The 27,985-nt window shown below is 38.7% G+C and overlaps 1 protein-coding gene across 1 annotated transcript in view; it reads right to left on the bottom strand.

Moving 5' to 3' along the window:
* MICU2 (mitochondrial calcium uptake 2) overlaps nt 1-27,985 on the bottom strand; it is a gene marked incomplete at its 5' end in the record, with an annotated part of 150,874 nt that overhangs the window by 63,158 nt on the left and 59,731 nt on the right. Inside the window, one exon of the mRNA XM_075720594.1 lies at nt 2,057-2,204. Within this exon, the coding sequence (XP_075576709.1) occupies nt 2,057-2,204 (148 nt within the window). The remainder of the gene's footprint in view (nt 1-2,056; nt 2,205-27,985) is intronic.

Below are 27,985 nucleotides of genomic sequence, written 5' to 3'. Positions count from 1 at the left end.
ACCTGGACAGACACTTGAGATAGGTCTGTTTATTTTCCTCATATGAAACTCTTCTAAACACAATGAACAAACCACTGCCTATAAAATACTTAGACCACCATACTTCTCTGCTAACAAATGCTATGTCTGTTTGCAGTTACAAGAAAACCTAAAATCCCAAGCAATATGACTTGAAGGGAGTTGCTTACCATTGTGTTTATGCTACTGGCCAAAGAACCCATACCAACAGTTAAAAAAAAATATTTAGGAGCATTAGATTCAAGTATTAACATTTTTCTATGAATTGTCTATGATGCTATTGTTGTAAGTCTGACCACAATTTGAAATGCTAAATATGCATCAGCGCAAGGATTTTCTTTGTTCACGTGTTTTTTGGGTCATTATTTTTTCTTTTCTGTTTAACCCTGTTTCCTACTCATATTAGCAAGTAACTGAAATTAACTTGGCTGCATTACAAGTAAATCTTACCCACATACCACTTCATTAAAAATCTGCACATGTAGTATTATAGTTGGAGTAACCAATTAATATGTATGAACTGCTAAGACTGAAAAACACTTATTTCTCTAATCTTGCTTTCACAGACAACTGTCTGAAATCCACACCTTCAAAACTGAAAATTTCAGTATTCACTTTCTTTCAGTGTTTCAGGCTGGAAAACTCAAAAGAAAATCTCTTCTAGGTTTTTAACTTACTGACCTAAGTTTTGAAGGGGAAAGAACTCTTTCCATTAGCCATATATTAAAAAAAAAAAGTTATTTTTAGAGTCTCCATGACTCTCAAGGTCATAAAGTCCTTCTAAGGATTTATATTCAGCTTTATATAATATTAGAAGTTGTGTCAGCAGTGAAGCCATGTATCCTTATCACCTATAGATTTTTGGAAGACACAAGAAAACTTACTTTATTACAGATTCTTGTGTCCTATTCTTTGACCACTTGCAGCTCAGTAAACTCTGTTCTGCCCCAGGTTTCTCACATGCTTGAATCACAGTGCATTCAGGTCTCCTTCCTCCCTGTCTCTCAAGCCTTTCCACAGGACCTTGAATTCCCTTCTGTATTTCCTGTTCAATACCGCCAAGCTATTCGGACATTTGCTGTTAGCTGGGCAGGCTATGAACAGCTTTCGCTAGACAACATGCTCCCTTGGTCGGTATGTGTAGACTGCAAAAAACAATGATTAAAGTTGGGATTTCCCCCCTCTTTCCCTCAGCAGACGTACTAACAGAATATTTGTCCTCTGAGTGACAATCCTCTCTGAAACTTGGAGAGCTTAACCTTTCTAAAGCAAAAAATTCTTGGGAAACCTGTAAAAGCCAAATTTTTGGAGAAAAACCATATGTCATTTTAAAAAAAATTACTGTAACATGGAAATTATAGAAAATTATACAAAGACAGATAAAAGCAGCTTAAGGAATGGGGCAGAGCTAATGAGGCCAGAAAACCAGGAGGAAAGGAGTACAACCACCTACGCACTTTTTATTTGTGTGCTGGTCCTATCTTCTCCTCAGAAAGCATGCTTTTGTAAGTACTTTTTTAAAAACATGCATACAATTTTGATTTGTTCTTTACTAGGTTTTGTATAAACCAGAGGAGATTTGAAACCAGAAACCTAAAGCTGAGCTCAATGCTTCATTACACTCATTCAAGTCACTCCCATCACTGCCCCTTCCAAGAAAAAAGGTCACAGAGTACTTACTGGTGAAGTGGATAGACAGATAACGGGGCCGGGAATGGTATGAACACTATTATATTACAGTCCTATTATTTTCTGCGGCATGTAAGTAATTGAGGAACTACATACTGATCAAACATGCAAATTACGCAGAGATGTAATGTCATCGCCAAGTCACCAGATTTCTAAATCATAAGCCTCACTTCACTGGTGTAAATGGTGGTGGTAGCTGTGCGAATCCATGCGCACAACATTTATAAATTGGCTTCTGCTGATTTATGTCAGATAAAGGATCTTGTCGCAGTGATTTGCAAATTACATCTTTAAGGGGACCTGCAAGTTTCTTTTCTTTCACAAATACAATGATGAGAAAACAACTTACGTTCAACTTGATCAAAGATTACTGAGAATAAGAAATCTCTTGGTGTCATGTAATATTCTCCTTCATATTCCAATGATGCAAAATGCATGAAGCGATGCTTCCGAAGAGACAGTCTTTCGTCCCTTTCCACATTAATGACATCTTCCTTCTGAAACAGAAAAAAAATCCATGCAAAAAGATGGTTGCATTTGTAGAACAACTCTGTAATTAGAAAGAATTGTATACCCCATCTTGATTAACCTCAATATTTTGTGGGTAGCCACAACAAGAGACTACCAGGAATTAAAGCTTTTATGGCATGGTCTTAATGAATGATATGCTTATATGACATTCAAAGTATTTTTTGGCTTCACTGAGAGCATGCCTTAACAACACAGCTGAGCCAAATTAATGGCTTGATGTCACCAAAGGCTGCCCTTGCTTCCCACTCCCCTGCTCTTGGCCATATAGTCCTGGACCTCCTTGTTTGCCAGCTCTGCTACTTGTTGGACTCTTGCTGAGCCAAAGTCAGCTTGCTAACTCAACAAAAAACTAAGACGACCAAACAGCAAATAGTATTTTGCCAGGTTAGCGACTGGCTCAGCAAAGGTTGAAATGTGCTCTGCATCTGTGCAAATGGTCCACTCCTGAAGTTAATTATCAAGTTGTGGAGCAACTTCTAAGATGGGAGAATAATGGTGTTCTAGTTTAAGTATAGGCCTATCTTTCACAGATGTTAGAAAAATGGGAAAAGCAATGAAAACAGCAACAAAAGAGTCAGAGATCGTATCACCAAACCCAAAGATTCAACTAGTCAAGTAAACAAAAAACTTCCAACTGCCTTAAATATTGAGAGTGTATTTGAACTTAAATATTGCATGTATTTGACCATTAATCACAGAACAATTTTAACACCAGCAGCATCACTCAACTTTAGGACTGTTTGAAGATGTGAGAAAGTGAAGGAAAAGCAAGCAAATGCAAGGCTAAATACCAAGATCCCAACTTGAACATACTTGAAACAAGTCAGTAAACAGCAAGGTGGGTCTGCAGTTAGGTCAGTGCCTGTGGCATTACTCAGTGTGCGATGCAGATGAGCAGGTACACCCTAGGGCATGGTCTATCAAGATGCTGCATCACACCTTCCAGCAAATGATCACTATTCATTTATGCAGTTTTCAGTTTCTGGATCATTCCTATGGATTGCTTGGCATTTGAGCAGTCCAGTATAGTGCTGCTGTATGCTGCATTTTGCAAATTGGGTTACTCCTGAGACAGGGCAGTGTAAGCAGCTCCTGGTTACGCTCAGACCAGCTGCAGGTGCAGCAAAGGTCTCACCAGTTGATGTTAAGACACAGGGTCTGCTGTGCTGAGTGTGTTCATGGGGCAAATTGTGGAACACAGACAGGCAGAGTATGTGAATGGAGGAGGGGGGAGACCAGTGGGAACACCTCACTTAGGTTTTACTGGTCAGCACTGGTTGTAGCGACACACAAGGTAACAGGGATTCAGTTGCACGAGAGACTGTTATGAAAATCAGGAATGTGCACAGATATTTGCAAGTAGTGTAGCAGGTAATGGGGCGCCTGTGTGTTCGTATGCACACATCCAGGGAGTGGGCAAGTAAGAAGGGAATAGGACTCTCTGAACCGCTTAGTTTTAACTTGCTATTCCTCCAGGATGGGGACTGCTAATTCAGTCTCCTCTGCTGCATTCGAACAATTGCAGAATCAAGCACTAGCAGTTACATTTCCTCCACCAAGCTGACAGCATGCCAGGACTTTGGTATGAAGTGGCAAAGACAGAAGAACTAGTGGATACGATGAACATACAAGCTGTTTTGAGATAATAGCTTCTAGCTCTCAGACAGGGCTCTGAAATTAAAATAAAAAACATTAGGTTTAATGTCAGGCTTATGAGGAAGAGGAAGGAGATGGAGGACTGATATTGATACAGATAGCTTCGAACAATGGGACTCAATGTGGTCTGAGGGTAATGACCAACTCCTTTGAAGTGAAGCACTCTGGGAACAGGAGGGTGGACCTCAAGCTGCAGCCAAAAGCCAGTCCATTGAAGAAAGCATGAAAAAACAGCTCAGTGGACAATGAGACATCAGAGAAGAGGATGGAGCATTTCAACTTTGTGTCATTAGGTTTCCTTTTTTTCTACCCACCATGGTCCCTAACTGGATATGGGGACCACATCTTCATACAATTTGGGGATCTCAAGACAAGGGGTACAACTGGCAAACCTACAGCAATACCCTGGATATAATTATTACCATCATATATATAAAATTATAAATAAATATATTATATTAATTATAGTTGTAAATAGAAGGCTGCAACTTGCCATTTAATCTCATGCCTTGCACCTTTGTGTTAGCGTTAAGCACTTGTTAAAATACTTCACTGAACAATACAAGCACCTTGTTATAGTCAATTTTAGTTTCCCCTCATAGTGTGTTTGCTTCTGTCAAACCCTGGGTTTCAATGAAGGTGGAGGTAAGGGGACAAACAACAAGAAAAACCCCCAAATACTCATAATTTAGAATTAAAACAGTCCTATTCTGATATGCAAGGAGAATGAGGGCTACTTCTAAGTATCTGAAGCCAAGGTTTGCTTTGTTTTAGATATGACCATTTCATATCAACATCACTGCTTTAAGCTTCTTGCACAGTATGGAGCTTCATCATGGCCTACAACACAAGCTGCAGTGCTGTTGTTCTATGATTCAGATCTGTACGTTGTGGAAAACACTGTTTAAAAATAAATCTAATGTAATGAGAACTTGGGCTTTATTCTTTTTAAAACTTTGGGGGACAAGTGACTGTAATTGCTTAGTTAACAAGATTCAACAAACATTGCAGATATCAAATGTATAGTTCATAGTTGCTGGGTATTGACATGAAGCATTCTTATTAAAATCATCTCCTCCTTGTAACAACATGAGCAATTTTTGCCCGATGGCAAATTTAAAAAAAAAAAAAGGAAAATTGCTTCACAGTTGTCCTTTAACTAAAATTATGGAATGAAAAGCAATCTTTCTACACAAATACAAAATAAAAAAGTTTAGACAAGAAGTAAAGAGCTAATCCTACAATGTCTTCAGACCAACTGGATTTTCAAGTTTCTTAAGTCTTGCAGTATTTGTCTGAATTCTGTCTAAAGCTAACTTGTTACTGATATCAAAGCACTGTATTTCAGCAATGCACAATTTTAACTGAAATAGACAGGTACAAGCTCACATATTAACTCTGAACAGTGCCTTGTATTTGGAAGAGAACGTATTCCCATCAGAATTACAATAATGCATGACTAGAGATTCATCAAGCCCCTTTGTTTTCATGAAACCAGCACCCCTGATTTGCAAAACAGCCTTGGGAACATGGGTCACTTCTTACGAAAATCAGCCTCAGATACTAGCACAAATGAGATAAGCAAACCTTACAGGATGAAATGCATCAGCTGTGCCATCTCCTACTTTGTTTTCAAAGCTTTTCCAAAATTCCTGACGTCCTGCCACTGTATGAGAAGCTCAGTGCCTGCTAAAAGCACTCTGACCCCTCTGGACACCAGCATGAGCTCAGCACCAGCTATGCTAGAGCTCAGCTGCTCACGTGTAACCGCTTATTACTTCTGAACAGCGTGTGGCCCTCTGACTGAAAATTCATGGCACTGCAATGGCAGTAAAACAATCTGTACCAGCTACAAAGCTGATCTGCCATCTTTACAATGACAGGTATCTTTATTGCTGCTTTTCCACCACTATTTCAGTGTGGTTACTGTGACAGTCTCTACAACATACTCCAAATACGTTAATATTAATGGGGGAAAAAAAAAAAAAAAGAAAGACTGTGCAACAATCAGGAGTGCAGAAGTATAACATGAAAGCAAAATGTTTGCAATTATGTCATATCCCATTATTTTGCACTTTAATTTGTGGAGGAGCACAAGGCAGACTTCAGTGAAGGTCTGGGAGAGAATCATGTACAGACAAAATAAAAAGCCAATCAAAATATTGCAAAAACACTGCATAATTCCCCCCCCCCCCCCCCCCCCCCCGCCTTGACAGTTACGAGAATAAAGACTGAAATTTCCACAAGTGGCTCTGCAATCCGCACAAAACCTAAGTAAAAAATAATCTGAAAGTTCAGAAGTGATCTAGTTATTCCTGAAACTATGGTTTAGGACAGTCCCTAATCCTGAGCAAAAACAGATCTACAGTCTCAGAAAAGGGGACACAGGCATCCTGAAGCAGGTACAGGCCATGTCATGTGGCCAAGTGTAAAATACAGACAAATCTACGATAGCAGCTTACATGCCCTTTTAAAAGGTGTATCCCCCTCCTTCACTGTTGTTCACGTCACCTGTATGTATCTCTCATGTCTTCAGCAAGCAGGGATGCCAGACCCACTGAAGACAGTTGGTAAAGGATGGAAATAAATGGGAAGAAGTATGGAGCTATGGATTTTTGAAAAAAGATTAGAAGCATAACTCTCATTTGCTCTGAGAAGGGATAAATGACCGAATAACTATTCTAATCACTATTTCAAATGCCTAACCAAAGATTGAATAAAAATTATGTTCTGAAGAAAAAGGCTGATTCAACCACTTAAAATTAAGATTGATCTTCTTCTAAAGTATCAGTCTAAAGCATGCATAGGGGAGCAAGCTCTCTCTCAACAATTCAGTGTCATTCCCACTTCAATTAAATCCTGACTAATTTCCAAGTACTTTTTCCTGAGTCATCCAAGAAGTCCTTCAGATAAAAAAATCTGACATTCCTGACATTTCTAAAAACACTGTCAAAGCTAATTTTGCTCATAAAAATGTATGTACAAGGCAAAAAGCAGAGTTTTCCTCTTTAATTCTATTCCACAAAATGAGTTTCAAGTAAAGACAGGTATACAGTAGGAAACAATTAAGTATGTAAGGCTGGACCTCAGATACTAAGGTATCTGTAATCTAACACCTCAGCAGTTTCCAACAGTGCAAACTCAAAGCAAGCAGGATACAAAAATTCAAGTTTACCAAGAGGCAATGGGTGAGAAGAATCTATTACTATTGCTTGCACAAGATTCTTGTAAGCATAACTTAAAATGACTCTGAGATTGACTTGGGCTTATTTTTGTCTTTAACAGTGCCATATAAGAAGAAATCAAACCAGAAAGAGCTATGCTGCATTAATGTTAAGGCTCAGGCTGAAATTCCATCCGTAACTTGTTCTATTGTGTGTGGGTACAGCCGGGGCTTCAAACACTGGGTGTTCCCACATGCTCCACAGCACCCTGCACAACTGAGTGAATTAAGAATGAAGTTTCAGCTTTAACTTGGAATTTAGTTGCCTTTGTGGTTTTATGTCAAGCCTCCAACGCCAATTTGAGCATGACCATGGTAACGCTACGATAGTTGATGGTAAATTAGAATTGAATGACATAAAAAGAGCTCTAGAAGGATGCAAGTGTTTTCCTCTGCAGTCGACATAACAAGGGATCAGTGCCTGACCAGCCACTGGCGTCTGTAAGCATTACCAAAGACTATGGTTTCCTTCTTGGCTTCCCGCACTAAGAAATGCCTAAGGGGAACAACATTACTTCCAACAATTAATTTTCAGATTGATGCAATGAATGTGTTTATAAGTCTCTTAATTTAGGATGCTAATAACAAATTCATGGTGTTAAATTTTTGGCTTTGATTTTTTTTGGTATGAAAAATAGCAAGCTTAAGTCAAGTAAAAACCTTGTATTTTAAAAATACATTAAACAAAAATGAAAGGTTACATAAATAAAACCTCAAAAACCCTTACCTGTGATTTTTGTAACACTGCTGATCACTGTGACGTGATATTGGTAACACTGCTAAGCAAATTCTGCATCCATTCAAAATGTAAGTACTTGTGTACAAACTCAAATATTTGCAGCTGATTATGAGTCAGAAATGACTTAAAATAAGCATATACACTTACCTCTCCCTTAAATTTAAAATTATGTCTTCTGCTTTCTTTCATTTTACTTTTTCTCCCTTTGCACAGAATTTGGTGGTTTCACATGCCTGCACCTTTTATGTTTTCCAACTTAATTTCTTCTACTTACAAAATAGTCTACATTTTCCAGTTAATTTCTCCCAACATATTTTTTCTTTCTTCAATCTACTACTTTCCATATAATTTACTTAATTTGCCTCTTTGTATCCTTTCATTGCCTGCCTTTCCTCCATCATCTATATACCTTCTTCCACTTTCACTTTCCCTTGGAAAAAAAAAAATAGGCTATAAACCATTTTTTTTTCCTCCTGTGAAAAGAGGATCACTGCTTTTTTTTTTTTCTTCCCTGATCTGGAAGACTTGACTTGCACCACTCATTTTACCTGCTATAAGGATAACTAAACCAATGTGTGTAATTAAAATCCAGTTGGTGCCAGCAGGCTTTCTGGGAGCCTTAGGTTTGGATCCATTAATTCACACTAAATCTATAGATGGATTTAGCAACTCTGTATCGAATTTCTGTAAGACTGATGAAAACTTTGCAGTTAATTTGTGTCATTATTGTATCTCAATTTCAACTCAATCCAATTTGAAATGATCAAAATAACAGAAAATGTAACTTAACCTCAAACCCCGCTGCACATGTTAACATACCCAGCATGCATGCTGAATGCAGAGGATAATGCTTAGAGCTCAGGATTTGAAAGTTTCATATGATGCAATAATTTATAGATGAAAAAGGGTTTTGACAAGAAATCCATTTGATAGAAATACATCACTTACAGAAAGCTCAAGATTGTAATATTTAAGAAAGCTTCTATAAGTACGTATAAAAGTAGTTTGTGCTTTCACAATAAAGAAAGTGAGCCATGTACTATGCAGAGTCTCAATCAAATGCACCAGTTACCAAAACCAACATCAAGTTAAAAGACATAAGTTCAGAAGCAAAATGTGCTTATGAAGTGAATTGATCCATATTACTTTTTTCAATGTTAAATTTTTTGACCTTGCAGATCAAACTGCAAGCCTGGTCATAAAGTAAGCCAGAAAAGAAGAGGAAAAAAAGTACTGATTTTTGTTTGGAAATAAGTTCTAAGTATTTGAATGACTGTTTAGCAATGTGAAACTAAATAAACGACTATGTTACTAAAAGCTCTAACAGCCTTGAAATCCCTAAATATGAAATGGATAAAAGATTATACCACCTTCTCAGGAGCTACTTCTGAGACAGAGAACAGACTGCTAAAAGAAGGATAAGCAGAGAATGAGAATGCAATAGCCTTATGTCTGGCTACTTTCAACACTGCTGAATATAAACACTCCAAAATTAGATGAAGCCCTTTCTATGCACCAACAGGTGCCACTCCCCTTCTTTCTTTCAAATAGCTGCTCAGACAATTCTGCTGTGCTAGTACTAATTAGTGACGGTTACGTTTGAAGCAGCAGCTGAACAGTTTATTTGCATCTAAACTCCTGACGTTTTTGGTTTTAATTTTTCTCTCCCACTCCTTGTATTTCACTGAGTTCAGACTAAACTGGTGCACATAGAGCAGGTCTTCCACTGTTACTAGAACCCATACCAAATGGAGAACTAAATCAAATATAGGGATAATATAGAAAACAGTTGCAGTTTATGAGGTTCTTTAATTTCACTATTCAATTCTAGAATTTTCAGCCTTAGTGGAGCTCATTTTTAAACATAAACTTAAAAAGAAGTCAGAAAATAACACATTTCCACTAACAGAATATAATGAAGGCAGATAAGGTGCCCAAACTCTAACAAGCCAGAGAACCAGTTCATTTAACAAACCATACATTTACACCTCAACTTGCAAGTTATCACACCGCCCTGCTTACACGTTCCCCTACTGAGGCCGACACACTGCTCAAACACGCTGGTGCAGAAGTACTAAATACATACAGAGTGGCAGGGAGACCACATAGACACCTCAAAGGCAACGTGCCCAGGAAACATGTTCATACAGCTTCCTTGGAAAGCTCATCACACTGCTATTGTATTTGACAGCCAGTGGATTAAGTGAAAAATCTGTTGCACCCACTTCTCAGTGATCTTTTTCAGTCAATCACTGCACATTGAAGTGCAGTGACACAAATACATATATCTTTAAAGGTAAGAAGAGCTAGGTATTTTTGAAAGATGCTATGTGCAAATGTGTAGTCAATACATGGAGCTTAACTATTTGCCTCTAAAATGTCATAATATCTTTATTTTTCCTCCCCCTTCTCAATTCAAATGAGGTATGGAGTGTCTCTTGGCACACCTCAGGAGGAGCTGGGAAAGGCTCTAAGCCATCTGAACTTTTTGCTTGCCCTGGGCTTGCAGACCTTTAGGACTTTTCAGGTTAATAGGAGTTTACTTCTTACATGTGCTTGTGCTCTAGAAGGAAACCATATGCCCTTTTCAAATAGCTTCTCGCTTTGTTTGGGTAACTCAGATAGTAGGTCTACCCAATCTGTTCTGAGCTACGTCAAGAGATAATCCATTTATTACATGGTGGTTCAATTTAACTGCATGCTCTTCAAAATGGAACTATAACTGTCTGAGTTTCAGAAGCACAACTTCAAACTGTGGGAATTTTTGCAGTCCAACTCACGCCAAATGCATCTATATATTTACCTGATGCTTTACAGCTTTAAAAGCTTTTTACTGTCATAGTGCATGGTCATGTAACAACTGTATAGACATTGAAAAAAGTTAACGGTTTTAATAGTAGGTAATCGAATGCTAGACCAGTTTTTGTTCTGACCCAGAAGACAAATGAATTCTGGACTCACTGCTTATAAGTAAGAATTTAAAGGAGAAAATAAACTGTTTAATGGTAGATGTAGTAGACTGACCTAAGTACAAGGACCTAAGAGAATTCATATCCAAAACCAAGACTGGGAGAAGATGACAAAAAGGGAAGGTGACTTTCCAATAGGTAAAGTAAGCAGTACAGGTTCAAAAGAAAATTTAAGAGGTGAAAAGCTGAGAATAAGGGAGCTAGATTTGATGTAGCAGTATGTAAGAAGACAGTCAAGAGTTACATAATAAAAACCAAAAGTGGTTAAATTTTCAAGAACTTTTTTTTGTAATTAAACAGATGTGTTAGCATTTAATGGTTGTGCAGACTTAAATATATCCATGTATGAATAAGAGACTAGAAAGAAGATGGCTACCATAATCTGTGTAAGGGCTGAGCAAGAAGTAGTAAATACAATGGAATGGGAATTAAGATAGTAGGGAGTTTAGTGACAATGGGAGAAAAGTTAAAAAAACCCCAAATACCAGAAATGTACCAGAACTGGTCATATAAGCTTTTTAAAACAACTTCAAAGTGCCTTTGTCAATAGTTACATACAGTTCCAATAGTTCTGTACACCCTACCTTTGCAACAATGTGCCAAAAGCATTCCCAAAAAGGCATTACACCAGCGTGATATTTTACAGCTTCAAGGGAAACACTGAAAGAAACTGCCTCCCTGTCAGAGAAGACTGTCACTCACATGTTTTCGAAATGCGTTTCAGAATACCAATCTTGTTTAAATGCTATTCTTAACATGTTTGCACATCCAAAATGTTTTAAACAGTGGCTGAATGCACAGTGCCTTCCATAAAAGTAGATGTAGAACAGCCTTAGATTTCCATATCACTCACTGAAATGCGCTGCATGCCAAATATAATTACGCATTAAAATGCACATCCTGTTAATTTTTAACCTAGGTACTTTGGACTTGCCCTGCCAGGGAATTTTCATCACAACACTGGGATTGCATTACAAGAAATACACGCTGTGTTGCAGTTGCCGACCAGGCTAAGACAGCACTGATCAAAACCAACCATGCAGCAGCAGAACCTATGGACTTGCAACTATTTCTTTACCAAGGACAAGAACCCCCAAAGCAGAAATGCCCCGTAATTTCATCTTCCTGGACCAAGAACTATGTTTCTGTATAGAAGAGTAAATACAACTCAAACCAAACCAAACAGGATGCCTACATCAGGCTTAAAAACGCTTATATTATACTCTCAGAGAATGAAAAAAAGATGACAATCTTAATATGCAAGAATCATATATGCTAGCTGTCATCAGTCTCTGCAAATGAGTGCTTCTGTTTAGTCAGCCTGCAAATACTTTAAAATAAACTTGTAGCTGTTAGGAATTTATCCAAATTTCAGTGTCTCCCTTTTTGAAGGTTTTGACATAAAGAAAACTCAGATATTTCAAATATGCGGTGAATCTTGGAAGAAAGTTCTATTGGCTGGTGCTCAACTGAGACAGGAGCCCTGAATTTATTCTTCACGGAAAGAGAGAGATCTCCTTGGTCACAAGATCTACAAGGTGGTGCTTTAAGGCTCTTGTTTTAATCCACACATGTATTTAATGGTATCATGGGTCACTGTACATCATACCAGTGTACACACCAGTTTTACAGTGGTATGATGGTTTACACAGCAAAGCTAGATAAAAACATTTACTGGTGAAGGAATTAGGGATTTTACAGTTTGTGGTAGGGGTTTTTTTGTTTGTTTTTAAGTACCCCCCCCAAACCAAAACACAACAAAAGAAAAGAGGGCAACTACATAAGTGCTTGCTATAAATATTCTGAAATTAAAAAAATTAAAAATATAAAAATTCAGTTTAAAATAAAGAAAAGCCCAAATAATAGGCAATACTCAAAAAATATTATTCCCTTAAGAACAAATATATAAGAATCCTAGATGTGGCAGATTGCTGGAAAGACAGGAAAACTGTGTTCAGAAAGAGTAAGAATTCCCTTCAGGGATAATGTGAGCATTACACAGCTGAGCACATTGCTGTTCCCCCAGAAGCTTGAAAATTTCATGGAGGGGGGTAGAGGGGGATGGGGAAATGCTTCCTAAGCTTTTCTCTAGCACTTTTATAACAAAATTTTCCAAGTTAAAGACACATGCAAATGACAAAAAGAAATGAGAGAATGGCGGAAAAAAAAGCAGCCGGATACGCTCCAGGTTCTTCTGCGTAAGCAACCAAACTGAAAACAAAATAAATACTTAGCTGAATCTGTCACAATACACTCTTTACTCTACAAAAAGTCTATCAGATTTTAAACCCCATTATTACCTATGTTACACCAAGATGTCTTCTCAGTTCTCAGAAAGCCTGGTGCCGTAAGTGATGGGGACTTAACTGATTAGGTTGCCATAGAAAAAGACTACCACCACCAAACCTCCCAAAGCATTCAACAGCATCTAGGAAGTGTGAAATTCTTCACTTCTAAATACAGTGAACTAACACTATTAGATAAAACTTCCACAGAGGTAAATTAACCAGACAATAACAACATGTAAAAGAAAGAAAAGAGAAGCTCTCTAAAGCTTTCCTTTCTTTCGTTTTCTTCTTTTTTTATTTATTAAAGGTTTAGCCGCATAGATGAAAAATGGCTAACAAGTTAAGCTCTTCAGAAGAGGGGTCAGAGTTATGCTCAGAGGATTTAGCAGGTTCCAAGAGGGACCTGAAACAAACACCCATATGTCCTGTAAGATTAATACAACAATAACAACAAAGTCATTGCAACCACAAGAAATGTTTATACTGTAATTAAGCTGTAAAATTATATTTATTTCTCCATAAAGCTGCTGACTTCACTTCTAAACAAATGATTTGTTTTCTGTAGGAGTCAATGAGCTTGTGACAATGTTATGTGTAAAACTTGCATGTCTTAAAACACACAGTATTTACCAATGACCAGGCACATTTTTCCTAGTCCTGCTTATTTTTTTAAACTTTCTACCTATGCAGAATTTTTCTTCTAAAGCATTTTCATCTGACACAGAGATTACATATGGAAAGACTAGATGAGGAGAGACAGCCAAGAAACTCATGTGATGCATGGTTCTGCTGTGCCACTCATTTTCTAGAAAAACAAAAATCACAGTGAAAGTTTTATCTAAATTCTGATATTCTCATTTTCTAATTGAACATTTTCATCAACGTCCTTTTCCAAAACTAAAACATTCACAATAAACTCAAAATACTTCAAACAAGAATTCAGAAATCTAGAATTCTGCTTATTCAAAGAGACATATTTACTTTGAACCAAGCATGCATTATTTACTCAAAGATTTGCATAGTATTTTAAGTTTTCAATGGACTGTAAAACACATTATACTCAAAATTGGTAAGAACGATCTTAAAATCCAGCAGATTGCTGTGTAGATCAGAACTTTTAGAATCAGTTTTTGACAGCCTCTAACAGAAAAACCACAGAAAATTGAACAGATGAGGAAAAAGTTAAGGGCAGCAACAGCAGGTAACAAGCTTGCATTCATTAATTTATACACACACTTTATTTGCAAAGAGAAAATGTCTTACTACCTCTAAACTGGGCATCAAGGAGATGATTGTCCAGGACATTACACTTACACCAGAGATATTTAAAAAATCCCTTTTAGATTCAGTCATTTCAATAACAGTTATCCTGAAAGGTGAAATTAATTCAATATGAAACACTGTGAATAAGGTAACACTGACAAATATTTATTTTAATTGGAGCCATTGCAGAGTGTAAAACCAGCGTATTCCTGATTACAGCAGAGTTGTAACGACCCTTCATTTTTTACTAGTGTTTATAAATTCCATCCGCTAATTTTGAACTTTCCTTCTATAATGAAAGGTCAAGTATGTTTTCCCAATCCTCCCTTCAAAGCCCAGCACTGCTGCACCTTCAGCAAGACCGCAAGGTCACAATGCAGCACTACAATTTTCTTCTCTGCAGCATCTGAATCTAGCAAAAACCTGTACCTGGTAGGTCATCCATTTTTCTGTGCTACATTCCTCTGTACGGGAGATAAAGTTGTTTTCAGTCATCCTGGCTGCACCTTAAATAGCTTTTGTAAAGGTTGTAGTACCATTTAAGCAGGTCATCAAGCATCTGCTGATTTTCTTTTTCAAGACCTTGGTGGTTATCAGTGTTGCTTCATTTATCAAAGCTGCCATATTCTTGGAAGCAGACTATTAGCACAAACACTACATTTCTTTGGGAGGTCCAGAACTCCATCTGATGCAATCCTCTCTTCTCCTCCTCTACAAAGTTTTTAAGATAATCTTTATCTCAGACTTCTTTCATGAAATTTTTTGACTACAGCATTTAATTCAAGAGGGACAAAACTATGTGAAGCTCAGATTGAGTCAAATTAATGCTATATTCCAACTCTAACGCTAAAGTCCAACCTCTTTTAATAAAAAACAATTTCTCGGACATCCTAAGACCTCAGGCATGCCTACATTTTTTAAAGACAGACTGCTTATTTGTATATGTTTACAGCAGTAACTAAAAATAATGCAAGTTAGTTTTCCCCTGCTCTGCTTCGGAAGATTCACTAGCCAGCACTATAATTTCACAATTTGAAAGTACAAATTGATGACTTGATTTCTAGCTAGTACTAACCATCATCCTCGAAACCCAGATTCATTCTGGATCAACATGCATTAGATAAAAGAACATATTGAATCTTCCACTGATTTGTTAAAATCTTATAAAACTTACCCTGGAAATAACTCACACAACCAATGAAGACAGAATATTTACCGTGCTAAACTTATTTTCTAATTCAAGACACTGCTGCAATTATCCATAATATCTTTTCAGAGAGAATGACTTCCATGTGCTAATTCACCATTTGCCACAAAATGACAGGATGACAGACAAAGAGCTCAGAACAGGTTAAGAGCAAAGGCCAGGCTAGTTGGACCAACCATGAAAACGCAGAACTGGCTTTATTTTAAAAATAGGGATATTATGCATTTCTCTACAGCAATTAATTGTCTTAGTAATAAGACACAAATTAATTTTGGACAGACAAAACAGTTTAGTTGAAGGTTTTACAGTGTAAATCACTTCAAGCAAGTTTATTTCTCTGCGCCACTCTTTTCCATGTTTTCCCAACCATGTCCTTAGTGGAAAGAAAAAAAAAAAAAAAAAAGGGAGGTAAGGCTAACTGGTGCTCAATCTCATATTGCACAACAGATTCGTCTTTTTAAAATTTAGAACAGGATGCCAAACATTCCTCCGTTAACATCTTCAATAAATAGAATCCCAGTTTGCAGAGAAACTTGAAGCAAGTATCAAACACTAGGGTCTTGAGACCAACTGTCAGAGATGCTCATTCTGTTGAATCTGCTGGTCTGCCACAATTGCCAGGCAACTGAATGGAAGAAGAAAGCAAAAAGAGGATGATATACCTAGTCATGTCCCCACCCCACCCCATTCTCTGCCCATCTAAGGATCCTGCTTCTTGACATCAGAAGATGACAGGTGCCCCATATTTGTCAAAAATAGGGAGATGCTATTTATTCTGTTACTACCAAACTTGAAAACAGTTCCAGGGTAAAAAAAAATTAGCACTGAAGCCAGTAGTGAGATGGGTAGAAACTTGTTACAGAGTTGCTCTCGCTGTGCTTAGGAAACACCTTGTTCACTTTGAATGACAATGAAAGAGAAATGCACGTTGCTTAGGTCTGTATCTAGCACATGGTATTGGTCAAGCTCAAACTCTCCTTGCCAGTACCTGCATTTAGGCAGGTGACATCTCGGGAAGATCTACAAGGAACAACAGGGTCCCAGGGTACCCCTTCCTGCAAACAGACATACAGGGTTGCATAAACTCCATAGCTAGCTTGGATGTCATCATGCCTTAAGATTTTATGGCTCATTAAAATTATAGTGAAAATAGAAGCCAGTCCAAATAAAAATTGGTTGGAAAACTCAGTAATATTTAGATTTTTTTTAATGGGGAAATCTTTGGAGGATACTATAGTGGGGTTTGCGTGGCAAGGTTTTCGTAGCAGGGGGCTACAGGGGTGGCTTCTGTGAGAAGCTGCTAGAAGCTTCCCCTATGTCCAACAGCCAATGCCAGCCAGCTCCAAGATGGACCCGCCGCTGGCCAAGGCTGAGACCATCAGCAACAGAGGTAGTGCCTCTGGGATAACGTATTTAAGAAGGGGGAAAAAAAAAAACCCACGGGGACACAAACTGCAGCTGGAGTGAGGAGTGAGAATATGTGAGAGAAACAACTCTGCAGACACCAAGGTCAGTGAAGAAGGAGGGGAGGAGTTGCTCCAGGCACCGGAGCAGAGATTCCCCTACAGCCCATGGTGCAGACCACGGTGAGGCAGCTGTGCCCCTGCAGCCCATGGAGGTCCACGGTGGAGCAGATATCCACCTGCAGCCTGGGGAGGACCCCACGCCAGAGCAGCTGGATGTGCCCAAAGGAGGCTGTGACCCCATTGGAAGCCTGCACTGGAGCAGGCTCCTGGCAGGACCTGTGGACCCATGGAGAGAGAGGAGCCCACGCTGGAGCAGGTTTGCTGGCAGGGCTTGTGACCCCGTGGGGGACCAACGCTGGAGCAGTTGGTGAGGAACTGTAGCTCGTGGGAAGGACCCACGTTGGAGCAGTTCATGGAGGGCTGTCTCCCATGGGAGGGAGCCCACGCTGGAGCAGGGGAGGAGTGTGAGGAGTCCTCCCCTGAGGAGGAAGGAGCGGCAGAGACAACGCGTGATGAACTGACAGCAACCCCCATTCCCCATCCCCCTGTGCTGCTCGGGGGGAGGAGGTAGAGAAAATTGGGAGTGAATTTGAGCCCGGGAAAAAGGAAGGGGTGTGGGGACGTGTTTTAAGATTTGGTTTTATTTCTTATTACCCTACACATGTTCTCACTCCTCTCTCATACTCAGTTTTGACTGATAGTAAATTAAACTGATTTTCCCCAAGTCGAGTCTGTTTTGCCCCTGACAGTAATCACCGAGTGATCTCCCTGTCCTTACTTCGACCCACAAGCTTTTTTGTTATATTTCCTCTCCCCTGTCCAGTTGAGAAGGGGAGTGATAGAGCGGCTTTGGTGGGCACTTGGCATCCAGACAAGGTCAAACCACCACAATATATATGACATTAAAGCTTATTCCATTACAAAATATTCATTTAAAGTAGTTACACAGATACCCTGCCTCTAACTGCAGAAAGTTTGCACCCCTTTGTCCAAGGCTCTTTAGTACTCCGTAGCCTTGACTTGGCAGTCAGGGTATTTCAGTTTTGTGACCTGTTAGCAGATATACAGATTTCAAAAGCACTTCTATTCAGAAAAACAAATAAATCACACACATACAGTAGGACTTAAGCTCATACTCAGAGCTGAAACTCACGCACATGTCTAGCCCTATCTTGAAAGTATTCGGAAAACATTTAAATGTCTTCCTGAACTTGGTCAGAGATGGTCTCAGAAGAATGGAGGAATGACTGCGCTGGGTCAGACCAAAGATCCACCTCATCCAACATCCTTTCTCCTTCCTTATGGTCTGTGGCTGCAAGGTTAGAGCATCTGAATGAGTCAGATATTTTACTTAAAATCTAATAGCAGTGTGTCTGCATCAATTCAAGCACTGGCCATAAGCAAATGCTTAGGAAGGAATAAAAATATTATCTCAGTATTAATCTATTTTGAGCTCAGGGACATCCTGAGCTGGATGTGGTTTCTATATATTTCACAACCCTTGGTTATATCACTTTCTGGCACCTATCCAACATCTCCTTAAGTCCATGCAAACTTTTAGTGACTTTAATGACTTTTGGCATGGAGTTTCACACATCTATTGCCTATTGTGAAGAACTGCACAATGGATAATAGACCCGTGAATGTCAAGTTCATGTCAAATTATATGCTAGTTTTCTGACTGAGACAAACTTAAATATAGTTGATTATTTCTCTCTCCCGGATAGATGTTTAACACACGTTAAGTTCTTCAGCCTCACAGCTGAGGTGAAAGAAACCTCCATAAGTACAGTTTCCATATCACTTCACATACTGTACTAAATAAGAAGATGATATCACCACAATCTTTTTCATTAATGACCTATCTAGGGACATAAAACTTTACTTCTATCAGAAAATGCTATTTCTTTATTCCACTAACCAGTCCTTTAAAAATTCTCTTTTACAGGCCACCTCTTAAGTCCTTTCTGATCCATTTTAATAAACATTACTTAATAGCCCTGCACACTGCCAAAATCCATTATCTTAAGCTGTAAATTGATAGCTGGAAAAAAATGCTTGAACTTTAAGCTGAATAAAAGCATTGTGCTTGCTGTATATTTTGTTTTCTGCAAAACTGCAGCTGCACACTTCAAATTAAACTATACATGGTTTTACTCAAAACTGATCTACTTTCTCACAATTCATCGATCTCATTGATCCAGCTAGAAAAGTTTTATGACTGCCAAACCATTTTTAAAGTAACTTCTGAAGCTCTTCAAACCTGAGTCTAATGATTATATATGCCACCCTTCTCTAGCTCTTAGAAATGATCTGAAGCGACGTTGCCTTCAAAAGCAATATAGTTGAAGAACAGGTTTTCTTGTGTTTAATTATTCAAGATTAACATTTTAAAAGACATGATTTAGATTTGTTCCTGAATTCAACCACTAATTGGGAGGGGTGTTAATAACAGAATATGTTTTTGGTATCTAAACTGCAGAGATCCCCAGCAGGAGACTGCTGCTTTCCATGATTCCAGAGTGACTTAAAGACCGAGTTCCTCAGTTAGGTATCTAAAGGTATGTAAATGCAGATGAGTAAAGTAGTGTGAATCTCTCACATAGTACCAGTTTATAGTGAACTTCTGCAAGGCTGATCACTATCAGGACACACTCACTAGGGAAACTTTATCTAAAGAAGCAGTTCTAATTCAGCACTGTGTCTGCAATTGCATGAACAGAATAACACATTCCCAGAACAGCTCAAGTCTTCATGCAGGAAATTCTCGTTGGCCAGAGATGTTTTAAAGCATAATTAGAATAGTGCAAAACAGCATGGATATGGCCATTTGGATAGACCTTCCTCAGGATTAAGCAGAGAAGAGGCAGTTTCCTACCTCTTGGTCATCAAGTTTCCTGAAAGCAAGGACCCAGAAGACAGAGGAGATCTGTGTACAAACATCTTTGTTTTGTCTCCCATAGTTGCTTGAATTTTCTCTGTTTAAGTTTCTAGCTTTTATTCAAATAAAGTCAGTTTGCTCTTTTTGTGGAGCCTCCTACAGGAGATGTTGCTGACAGGCCCTTCTCAGACCATGCTTGAATTGCCATCCCATCATTACATACCATTGAAGATACTGAATAATTTAAAAAAGGTGCTACTGGCTTGACTTTGCTTCTGGCAAGTCACAAAGTTTTTAATGACCTGCTTTAAAGTGATTCTACCTGTATTTAGAAATCCATACTGTAAAAGTGGCTAGTTTAAAACATGACAGGAAAAAATGTAATAGGAATTTGGTTTATATTAACTTTATCCTTAATCCTAAAATCAAACATTTGAATATATGGAGCTACTGTAAATACAATCTGGTTGCTGAGACTGTCTTAATATGCACCACCAAGTTTTTCCCCATCGACAAACTGATCTGCTGACAGTTCCTGGTCAGGTGACTAAAAGCAGATTTCTGACATGGCAGAGGAACAACACTGGGAAGCAAACCACTCAGCCTATGGGAAAGTCAGAATCAGCTTTTTACTGCAAAAGTGACACCTTGCTTATGATACAAATGACAACATCACAAAGAACCTTCTTCATGACATATACGGAGTATGTGTCTGTGTCAACATTAAGCACAGAAAGGCAATATATTTGGGTTATCTTTGAGGACTATGCTGGCAGTTTAGCAGCCATCACATAAATGCCCTCAGTCCTGTTCTAACCAATATTTTCATTAGTGACTTGGATGATGGAAATGGAAAGGGAAATAAAACTGAAAGTATGTCTAGAAACCATGATCTATGAGGAAAAGCTGAAGAGAGGCCTTTATACTGCAGATAGCAAGGTTGCTATTTAATTTTTGAAGTCCTTCAAGTTCTGTTTCTGCATGCTGCCAGGAGCCACCTAAATCTGCTTTGTCATAAGCAAATCAGTGTCTGTGCCTACGCCACTCCACCCCAACTGAGATGAGTGAAGAGGCACTGTCACACCCCAGCAATCAGAGGAGCACCCGATCAGATTTTTGCTCACACATGGCAGGACTTGCACAGAGCTGCGAGATGAAGCAGCTCCATGACCCCGCAAGATCTCTTTTAACATGCATACACATATTGCTACGTCAGCAGTATGTGTATGGCAGGCTCTTTGGTGGTCTGGAAGTCAGTGGGAGCTGAGAAGAAAGGGTCAGCTGCCTTTCACAGAAGTATGATACTATCCAACACTCAGCAACTTGCTTTAATGAGAGGCTACCCTCCAACTTGCACTAAATTATCATTCAGAGTTAACAGCAGAAGCACTACTGCCATTCACACTTGCTGTCTACAAAGCTCCCGGGCTTCGTAACTCCCCTTCTGAGCTCCTCCACTCCTTTGGTAATGTATATGTAATGTATACGGATTTTGGGTGCCTGCCTTGGAGGCAGGCTATTCCAGTCTCACGAGACTCTACCTAAAAAGTAGAATTACAACATCAAATATTGAGTGCTGGGCTCTGCTGTGTACCTCCACAGAAGTCTTGAGAGAGAAATGGCCCCAGCACATTGAACACAAAGACTACAGCAGAACTGTCCTCATTGCCGCAGCCCTGTGACAACAGAGGAGCAGCTGGGACCAAATAACCCCAAAATTTTCAAAGCAGGGTATCAAAATGGGAAGGGTTCCCAGGAGGAGTTAACATTTTACACCAAGTTTGACAAGTTTCTTTCTCAAACATCAAACCAGTGACCCATTGCATTTGGTTCAGATCCAGATGCAGATAGCTAAGTTCAAATCTGTGGAGCAATTTTCTCCACAGAACTGAAGTCTATGGAGTTATCCCGTATATCATTCACATGCTGTCTTACTGCTCCTGCAACAGCTAGCTAGGCATCAAGGGGGGGGGGGGGGGGGGGAAAGAGCGCGCTAAGCATCCCACCCAGCCAAGTACTGAATCCTGAAAAAAAGGGAGTTTTATTACTTAAAATAGTTTAATTGCTTTAGCATATTTTGTCATCTTAACTACAATTTTACCACTTACATAAACTCTGAATGCCATATTCTTTAATATGCTTGGCTTTCTCACCCCCAATTTTTTTCATGGAAGAACCAAGGTTGACAAAACAGCAAACATTCTAAAACACATTTCCAAACCCACGGCATACTGTGCAAGTGCATCATTATCCTGAAATGACATTACAGAGGCACTAAACAGTCAGCCTTAGCTTCTAGTTGCAGGACTCCGAAATACAGAAAAGTGCAGACAGAATGAACACATTATTCCTAATACACAGCATGAAGAAATCTGGTGCTCCCCAATGTACTTAAAGCCAGTCCTGGCAGACACAGAAGCATAATTCACAGATACAAACTGTGTGCCCTCCTCCTAGTTACAAGCTGTAACAAGTCTGTACTATGGTCATCCAAGTCATGAACCTTTAAGAGCGGAAGGAAGGGAAAACAGCTTAATACGCCTGACTTCAAATTTAAAAACTCAATCAGATTTACCCCTACTTGTCATTCCCTTTAATTTTCTTTATGAAGTCTACAGAGTTTATGTATATTCTGTATACTAACAGACTTTCTGAAATAATTTATTCCAGATCCTTATCACTCTTTCTATGCAGTTAAAAGTTGTCCCTTTCTATTTCCCCATTTTTAAGATTACTCCTAATTTTTAATCTCATACAGAGAAAAGGATGTATGTATCTGTTTTACTAGATCATCTTCCTTAATCTTTACACATAATATACTTATCCTTGTTACTGCTTTTGCACTCTTTCCCAGACAATATATTCCTTGTGTGGCACAGTGACCAATACTATATACAGTATTCCAGATGGAGCCTAACACTCCTGTAACCGTATCGCCTCTTATTTTGTATTTTATCCCTCTGATACAACCTAGTAACTTACTTTCTTGCAGCTGTGCACAAGCCTCATGGCTTCAATGATTTTTTCCACAATAACCTTCAAATCCTTTCCTAGTCAGTGTGCTGAATGATTGTTCCATTGCAGCACACACTGTGTTTCCTTTGGTTTCTTGCTCCCAGACTAATTATTTTACATTTTTCCACAGTGAACTGCATTTGCCAGCTGTTGGCCCAGTCACCTAAACAGTTCTAAATCCTTTTATATCTGATTGTATCGTTCCTAATTCACTGCTCTGAATTTTACTACAAAAAAAAGGTGGCGGGGAGGATAAATCTCGGTGCACAAATATACATTACTTATATGGGGGCCATATGCATGTGATCAGTGTAATTTATCATATGGTTTTGCAATCTATCAGGCAGCTTTGCCCACCTCACTTGCATTTTTCCAATAATCCATCTCTGCTGGGACTACTTCGAACACTCCACACTTCTGAGCAGCTTCATACAGCTGCCATGAAAAAAACCTGCCACAAAAAACCCCTTTTATATTCCCAAATGTAATCCTGCCACTTCAAATCAGACTTACCTGAAGTTCAATATTCAGTCTTGAATAGTCAGCGATATTCTGTCTGGCATCTGTGACAGATTCATGGCTTGTTCTTGTGAACCCTTGAGGACTAAGGTGGGAACTAGGTTCACCAAACATCCACAAACTCTACCTATTTAAGATACACCCAACAGCTGTTTCCAGATTCTAGTTGCAAGAAAACTATCAGAATTTAAAATAGCAACACTGTATAAGACAATTTCTAGTAATATTTAAAAGATTTTCATTTTCCTTCCTAATTATACTAGTGATGTAATGTTAAAGGAGTCTCTGCTCATCTCACACCAACAGCAACTCAGAACATTGACCAACTCAGTATGTGTATGTGGGAGGGCAGATAAATCACATAAATTGCTAGCACTCATACAGCCTGGTCTTCCCATGCATTTGCTCCTTCTCTAAAGAAAGACCTAAATTGCCACTTCCTCATGAATTTTAAACTCTGCAAGCTTGATGCAGAACTTTGCATTACATTAGTGCAGCCATTTCCATTTCAAAGCTTGTGGAGTTACAACTCATATTTTAAACGATGCTCTATCACCTTCTACCTTAGTGGGCAAGTCTACTGAACCCACCTAGTAGCTGAAAGCCTCCAGCATCACTGTATAATCACCCTTTTCTTCCAGCGTGAAAGAAGAAAGTTGAAGCACGTGCTACTCTTCAGGCTATCAAGTCAGGGAACATTTTACCAGTGCTACAGCTCCTGTTACTCGCTGCGCTATCAGCTCAGAGAAAGCTTTAACAGAACTTGCAGCTTTCCATGATTTCTTCCATCCAATCCCTGTCCTTTGCCATTAATTCCTCTTCCATAAAACAATACTGCTGTTGTAGTTTTACACTTGAGACTATCAAAGACATGTTTTAAAGAACCATAAGTGATATGTCTGCAATGCCATTCCTGTGGCATTACAAGAAAATTATTTTAAAAGAACAAACGCTAGTTAAACAAACAAATGCTTGTACTGATTTGCTGACAAAAACGGTGTGGGATACGAATCAGCTTTGAAGACTGCATGCAGCAGAGTATCAGTATTTGGCAATACGCTAGTTCTACCTACGCTACAGAAATGCTGCAGAATAGTAATCTTCAACTCCCAAATTAAATGTGCTCTGCTTTTTATTTATAGACATTTGAAATAGCAGTCTGTCCTTAAACAGACTGAAAAAAATTACTTTAGAGGTTGTTTCTTTAATTATTACTTATGGTTTCTGCCAGGAATCCATTAAGGCTACAGAATCTGAGCCGTCTGACTATAATTCTTGTCAATTGTCTGATATTTGATGAAGTGGTTTTCTCCTGCATTTTTTAAAATTTCAAGTAGGTTTTTTTGTTGTTGTTGTTTAAGTATGATCCAACACTTCAATGTTGATTTCTAATAAATTAGAAACCATTAAGTATAAGTTATCTGCAAACAGAAGAAGTTCAACCATCCTTTGTAATAGAGAACACCAATGAACAGTTAACTGGTTAACATCTCCTTTTCTCTCCCTCTCAGTTTACAAACTGCAAAGACCATTTCCTCTGGCAGGGGCACTGAAGTGCTGCATTAGTGCCATTTTTTAAATTACTTATGGTGTTAAATAAAAGTGCAAGAATTCCCCAAAAGGAGTTGAAAGCTATACTGAGGCAGAAGCCTCACTAGAGTAAGCCCGATATAAATTCGTCTCTCAGAAAATGAAGTAAAGGAGAGGAGGTAGAGCCAGTCATTTCTGACCACTGCAGCAAACAAGGAGAAATTAATTAATTTGAGATTAGATTAAATTTCTCTTTGGATGTGGAACAATAGTTGAGCAAGGTATGTCTGAGATGAGAGACAGGTCCTAAGCTCCAAGACCCCAGAACACTGTTCACAGATCATTGTCTACATGCTCGTGACACTCCCAGATCCAGCCAGAGAGCGAGAACTCTGTTACCTTACTCCTCCTGGCTTCAGTAAAGATGTGTGTCTCCTCCTAGTATTCAGACACCTAAAATTTTATTTATCCTCTGATAAATCCATGTCTGATTTAACTCCTTGCTAAGTAGGTGAAGTAAAAAATGGGACAGAGCACAGAAGTCGGCAATAACATTCATATGTAGCCTACTGCTCACAAGAATAACTCCAACTGCTGGGAAAGGCAGGAAACCTTTGTTGAGGAAAATAAATATCACAAGCACTATCATTTTCTTGACATAACTCAGGAAAAAGTCTAGAATACCCAGCTCATAGCAATCACAGCAGTTGTAGCTCTGTGGGCAGAGAAGAAAAAGAGAAATGCCTATTTCAGCCTGTTTGTGCATTAAGAACTAGTTTTGCTTTTCTTTATGGAAGCGTAAATTGAGGATGCATCCTAGAAGTGAGCACTACTCAATTACGGATAAATATGGTCAAAACCTAAAGGAATTATATCAGGAATTAATGTTGTCCTCTACTTTTCTAACCCCAAAGTTATCAAAAAACCCACCAGAAAAATCTTGTATTAACTCCTACATTCATTATCTACAGAAAAACAGGGAGTTTTTATTTTTCTGAAAGGTTTTTTCTGAGTCCAGTCTCTGAGGTTTTGTTTGTTTGTTTTTTCAAACTATTATTTTAAGGTCATATACATGTTATATTTTCTAAAAGTCTAAAATGGCAGTGGTCAACATATAATTTTTCTTTTTTTTCTTAAAATGAAATAGTAGGTCATTCACTCTTCTGTAATTCCTTTCCCTCGGATGCTTACTCATATATATTTCCCTATGTCTTGGACTAAAAAATTGTCTTAATTTTCATTATTTTAACCTATTGGTCTGGAACTCAGCATAAACACAACTCTCTATCACAGCCATCAGCTGCAACTCCAAGCAATGTGCTAGACGACTAAACATTTTGGTTTTGATTGCGTAGCTGGAAGTGTGAACATGACCCATTATACCACTGTAAAAACACATCTCAGCAGAACACACAGATGATTGTCCTTCCAAACTCGAAGAGGTCAGTGGACTGACACAATTACAGCCTGCCATCGCACACAAGATCACTGCACCCTGCTGAGTACTACCACCCGAGGGAGCCAGGCAATGAAAGGAAGAGCGATGCACTGACAGATGGGTGGTACCGCTGCTCACTGTTCAACAGGACTTATCCCCACCGTAGCTGTTGTAGAAACCATGCAAACTGCAGACACTGGGTTGAACTCACTGTTTCATACTGTGATTTTGTTAACTGTGAACAAAGTAGCTGTACAGATTTCAAGCTTCATGTATGACTGACTCAAAGGATTTTTCAGGGCAAGCTATTGAGCAAGAGCACTCCAATGGTATCTGCAAATGCAGTGACAACATGCTGCTGTTATACCTATGTCACTATCAAAATAGATGCACTTACAGCTTATTTGCTAAGGAATCAACTGCTTTAAAGAGGATGCTGTTGAAAGCAAAAAACTGGCTTTGAAACACCTCACTTAGCAGGACATTGCCCTCTACCAAGCCTCTAAAAGTATACCCAACTTCATCAAAGCATACTTACTATGTAAGTGTTTTTTCATTGGAGAACATGTATTAGGATGCACCATAATGATTATTGTGAATAACACATTTCGTTTCCCTTTTAGTTCCTCTTTGATAATGAAAATGCATTTTCCCATTTTAAAAATCTGACAGACTGTGCATAGTGCAGAAAGCATGCTGTCCTCCAAAGTCCCAAGGGACAGAGCTAAGATCAACATGCTCATTGTGTTTAAATTCTTTTCTGTAGCGAATTAACTTTTTATAATGGGTGAAAAACCGGAGAGGAACTCCTCCTTTGTTTAGCATAATGACTTGCAAGCACATCTCTCTCAAAAAAAAAGCACACCCCCCCCAAAGAACCCAAGGAGCACACTTAGGTAAGATTGGGGAGGAAGAAGGGAATCTCCATTCCATCTGAAGCATTTCTAGCAAAAGGAGAAAAAGAAGAAAAATGTAACAGTGGAGAGAAACGGAAAAAATAGGCACATAGAGGACTGGAAAGAACCTCTTAGATCAAGTCTAGTCTTTTGCTTATCTTTTCATGAACCTCCAGGTGCATCCGAAAAAAAAGTCAAAATGGAAAACACAGGGTGAGTTTATATCTGTTCAAAGTAAAATTATCTTGCATGAATAAGCCTGGGGCTTCTGGTGACTTTGTTACAGAAAAATCACCTGAGTCATTATAGGACTTGCACTCTCTCTAGTCGCTTTGATCAGCAACCACATAGTTATCACCCACACTTTTATTTTCAGCATTCAGCACTTCATTTAAATGACTAAAAGAACAACTATTCCTGCAGATTTATGGTTTCAGAAAATCTAGAAAAATGAAAGATAAGCAGAGCATCGCTGATGTTTGTATTTGGAGACTTTCTTCACAGCCACAGGAGATGGAAATGAATACTATAGAGTTTCTGCATGATCTATGGAAAAGGTGCTTTGACTCGTCAGCTGAAAACATAGAGACAGTGTTATATCACATCTTTTGCAACAAATTGCTACTTAAAATGTAATAAACATTTTACTATTTGAAC

The sequence above is a fragment of the Pelecanus crispus genome, chromosome 1 (genome assembly GCF_030463565.1).
Source record: "Pelecanus crispus isolate bPelCri1 chromosome 1, bPelCri1.pri, whole genome shotgun sequence".
NCBI classification, from domain to species: domain Eukaryota; kingdom Metazoa; phylum Chordata; class Aves; order Pelecaniformes; family Pelecanidae; genus Pelecanus; species Pelecanus crispus.
Note: the sequence above shows the minus strand (reverse complement) of the source record. Positions and strands in the feature narration are given on the sequence as shown.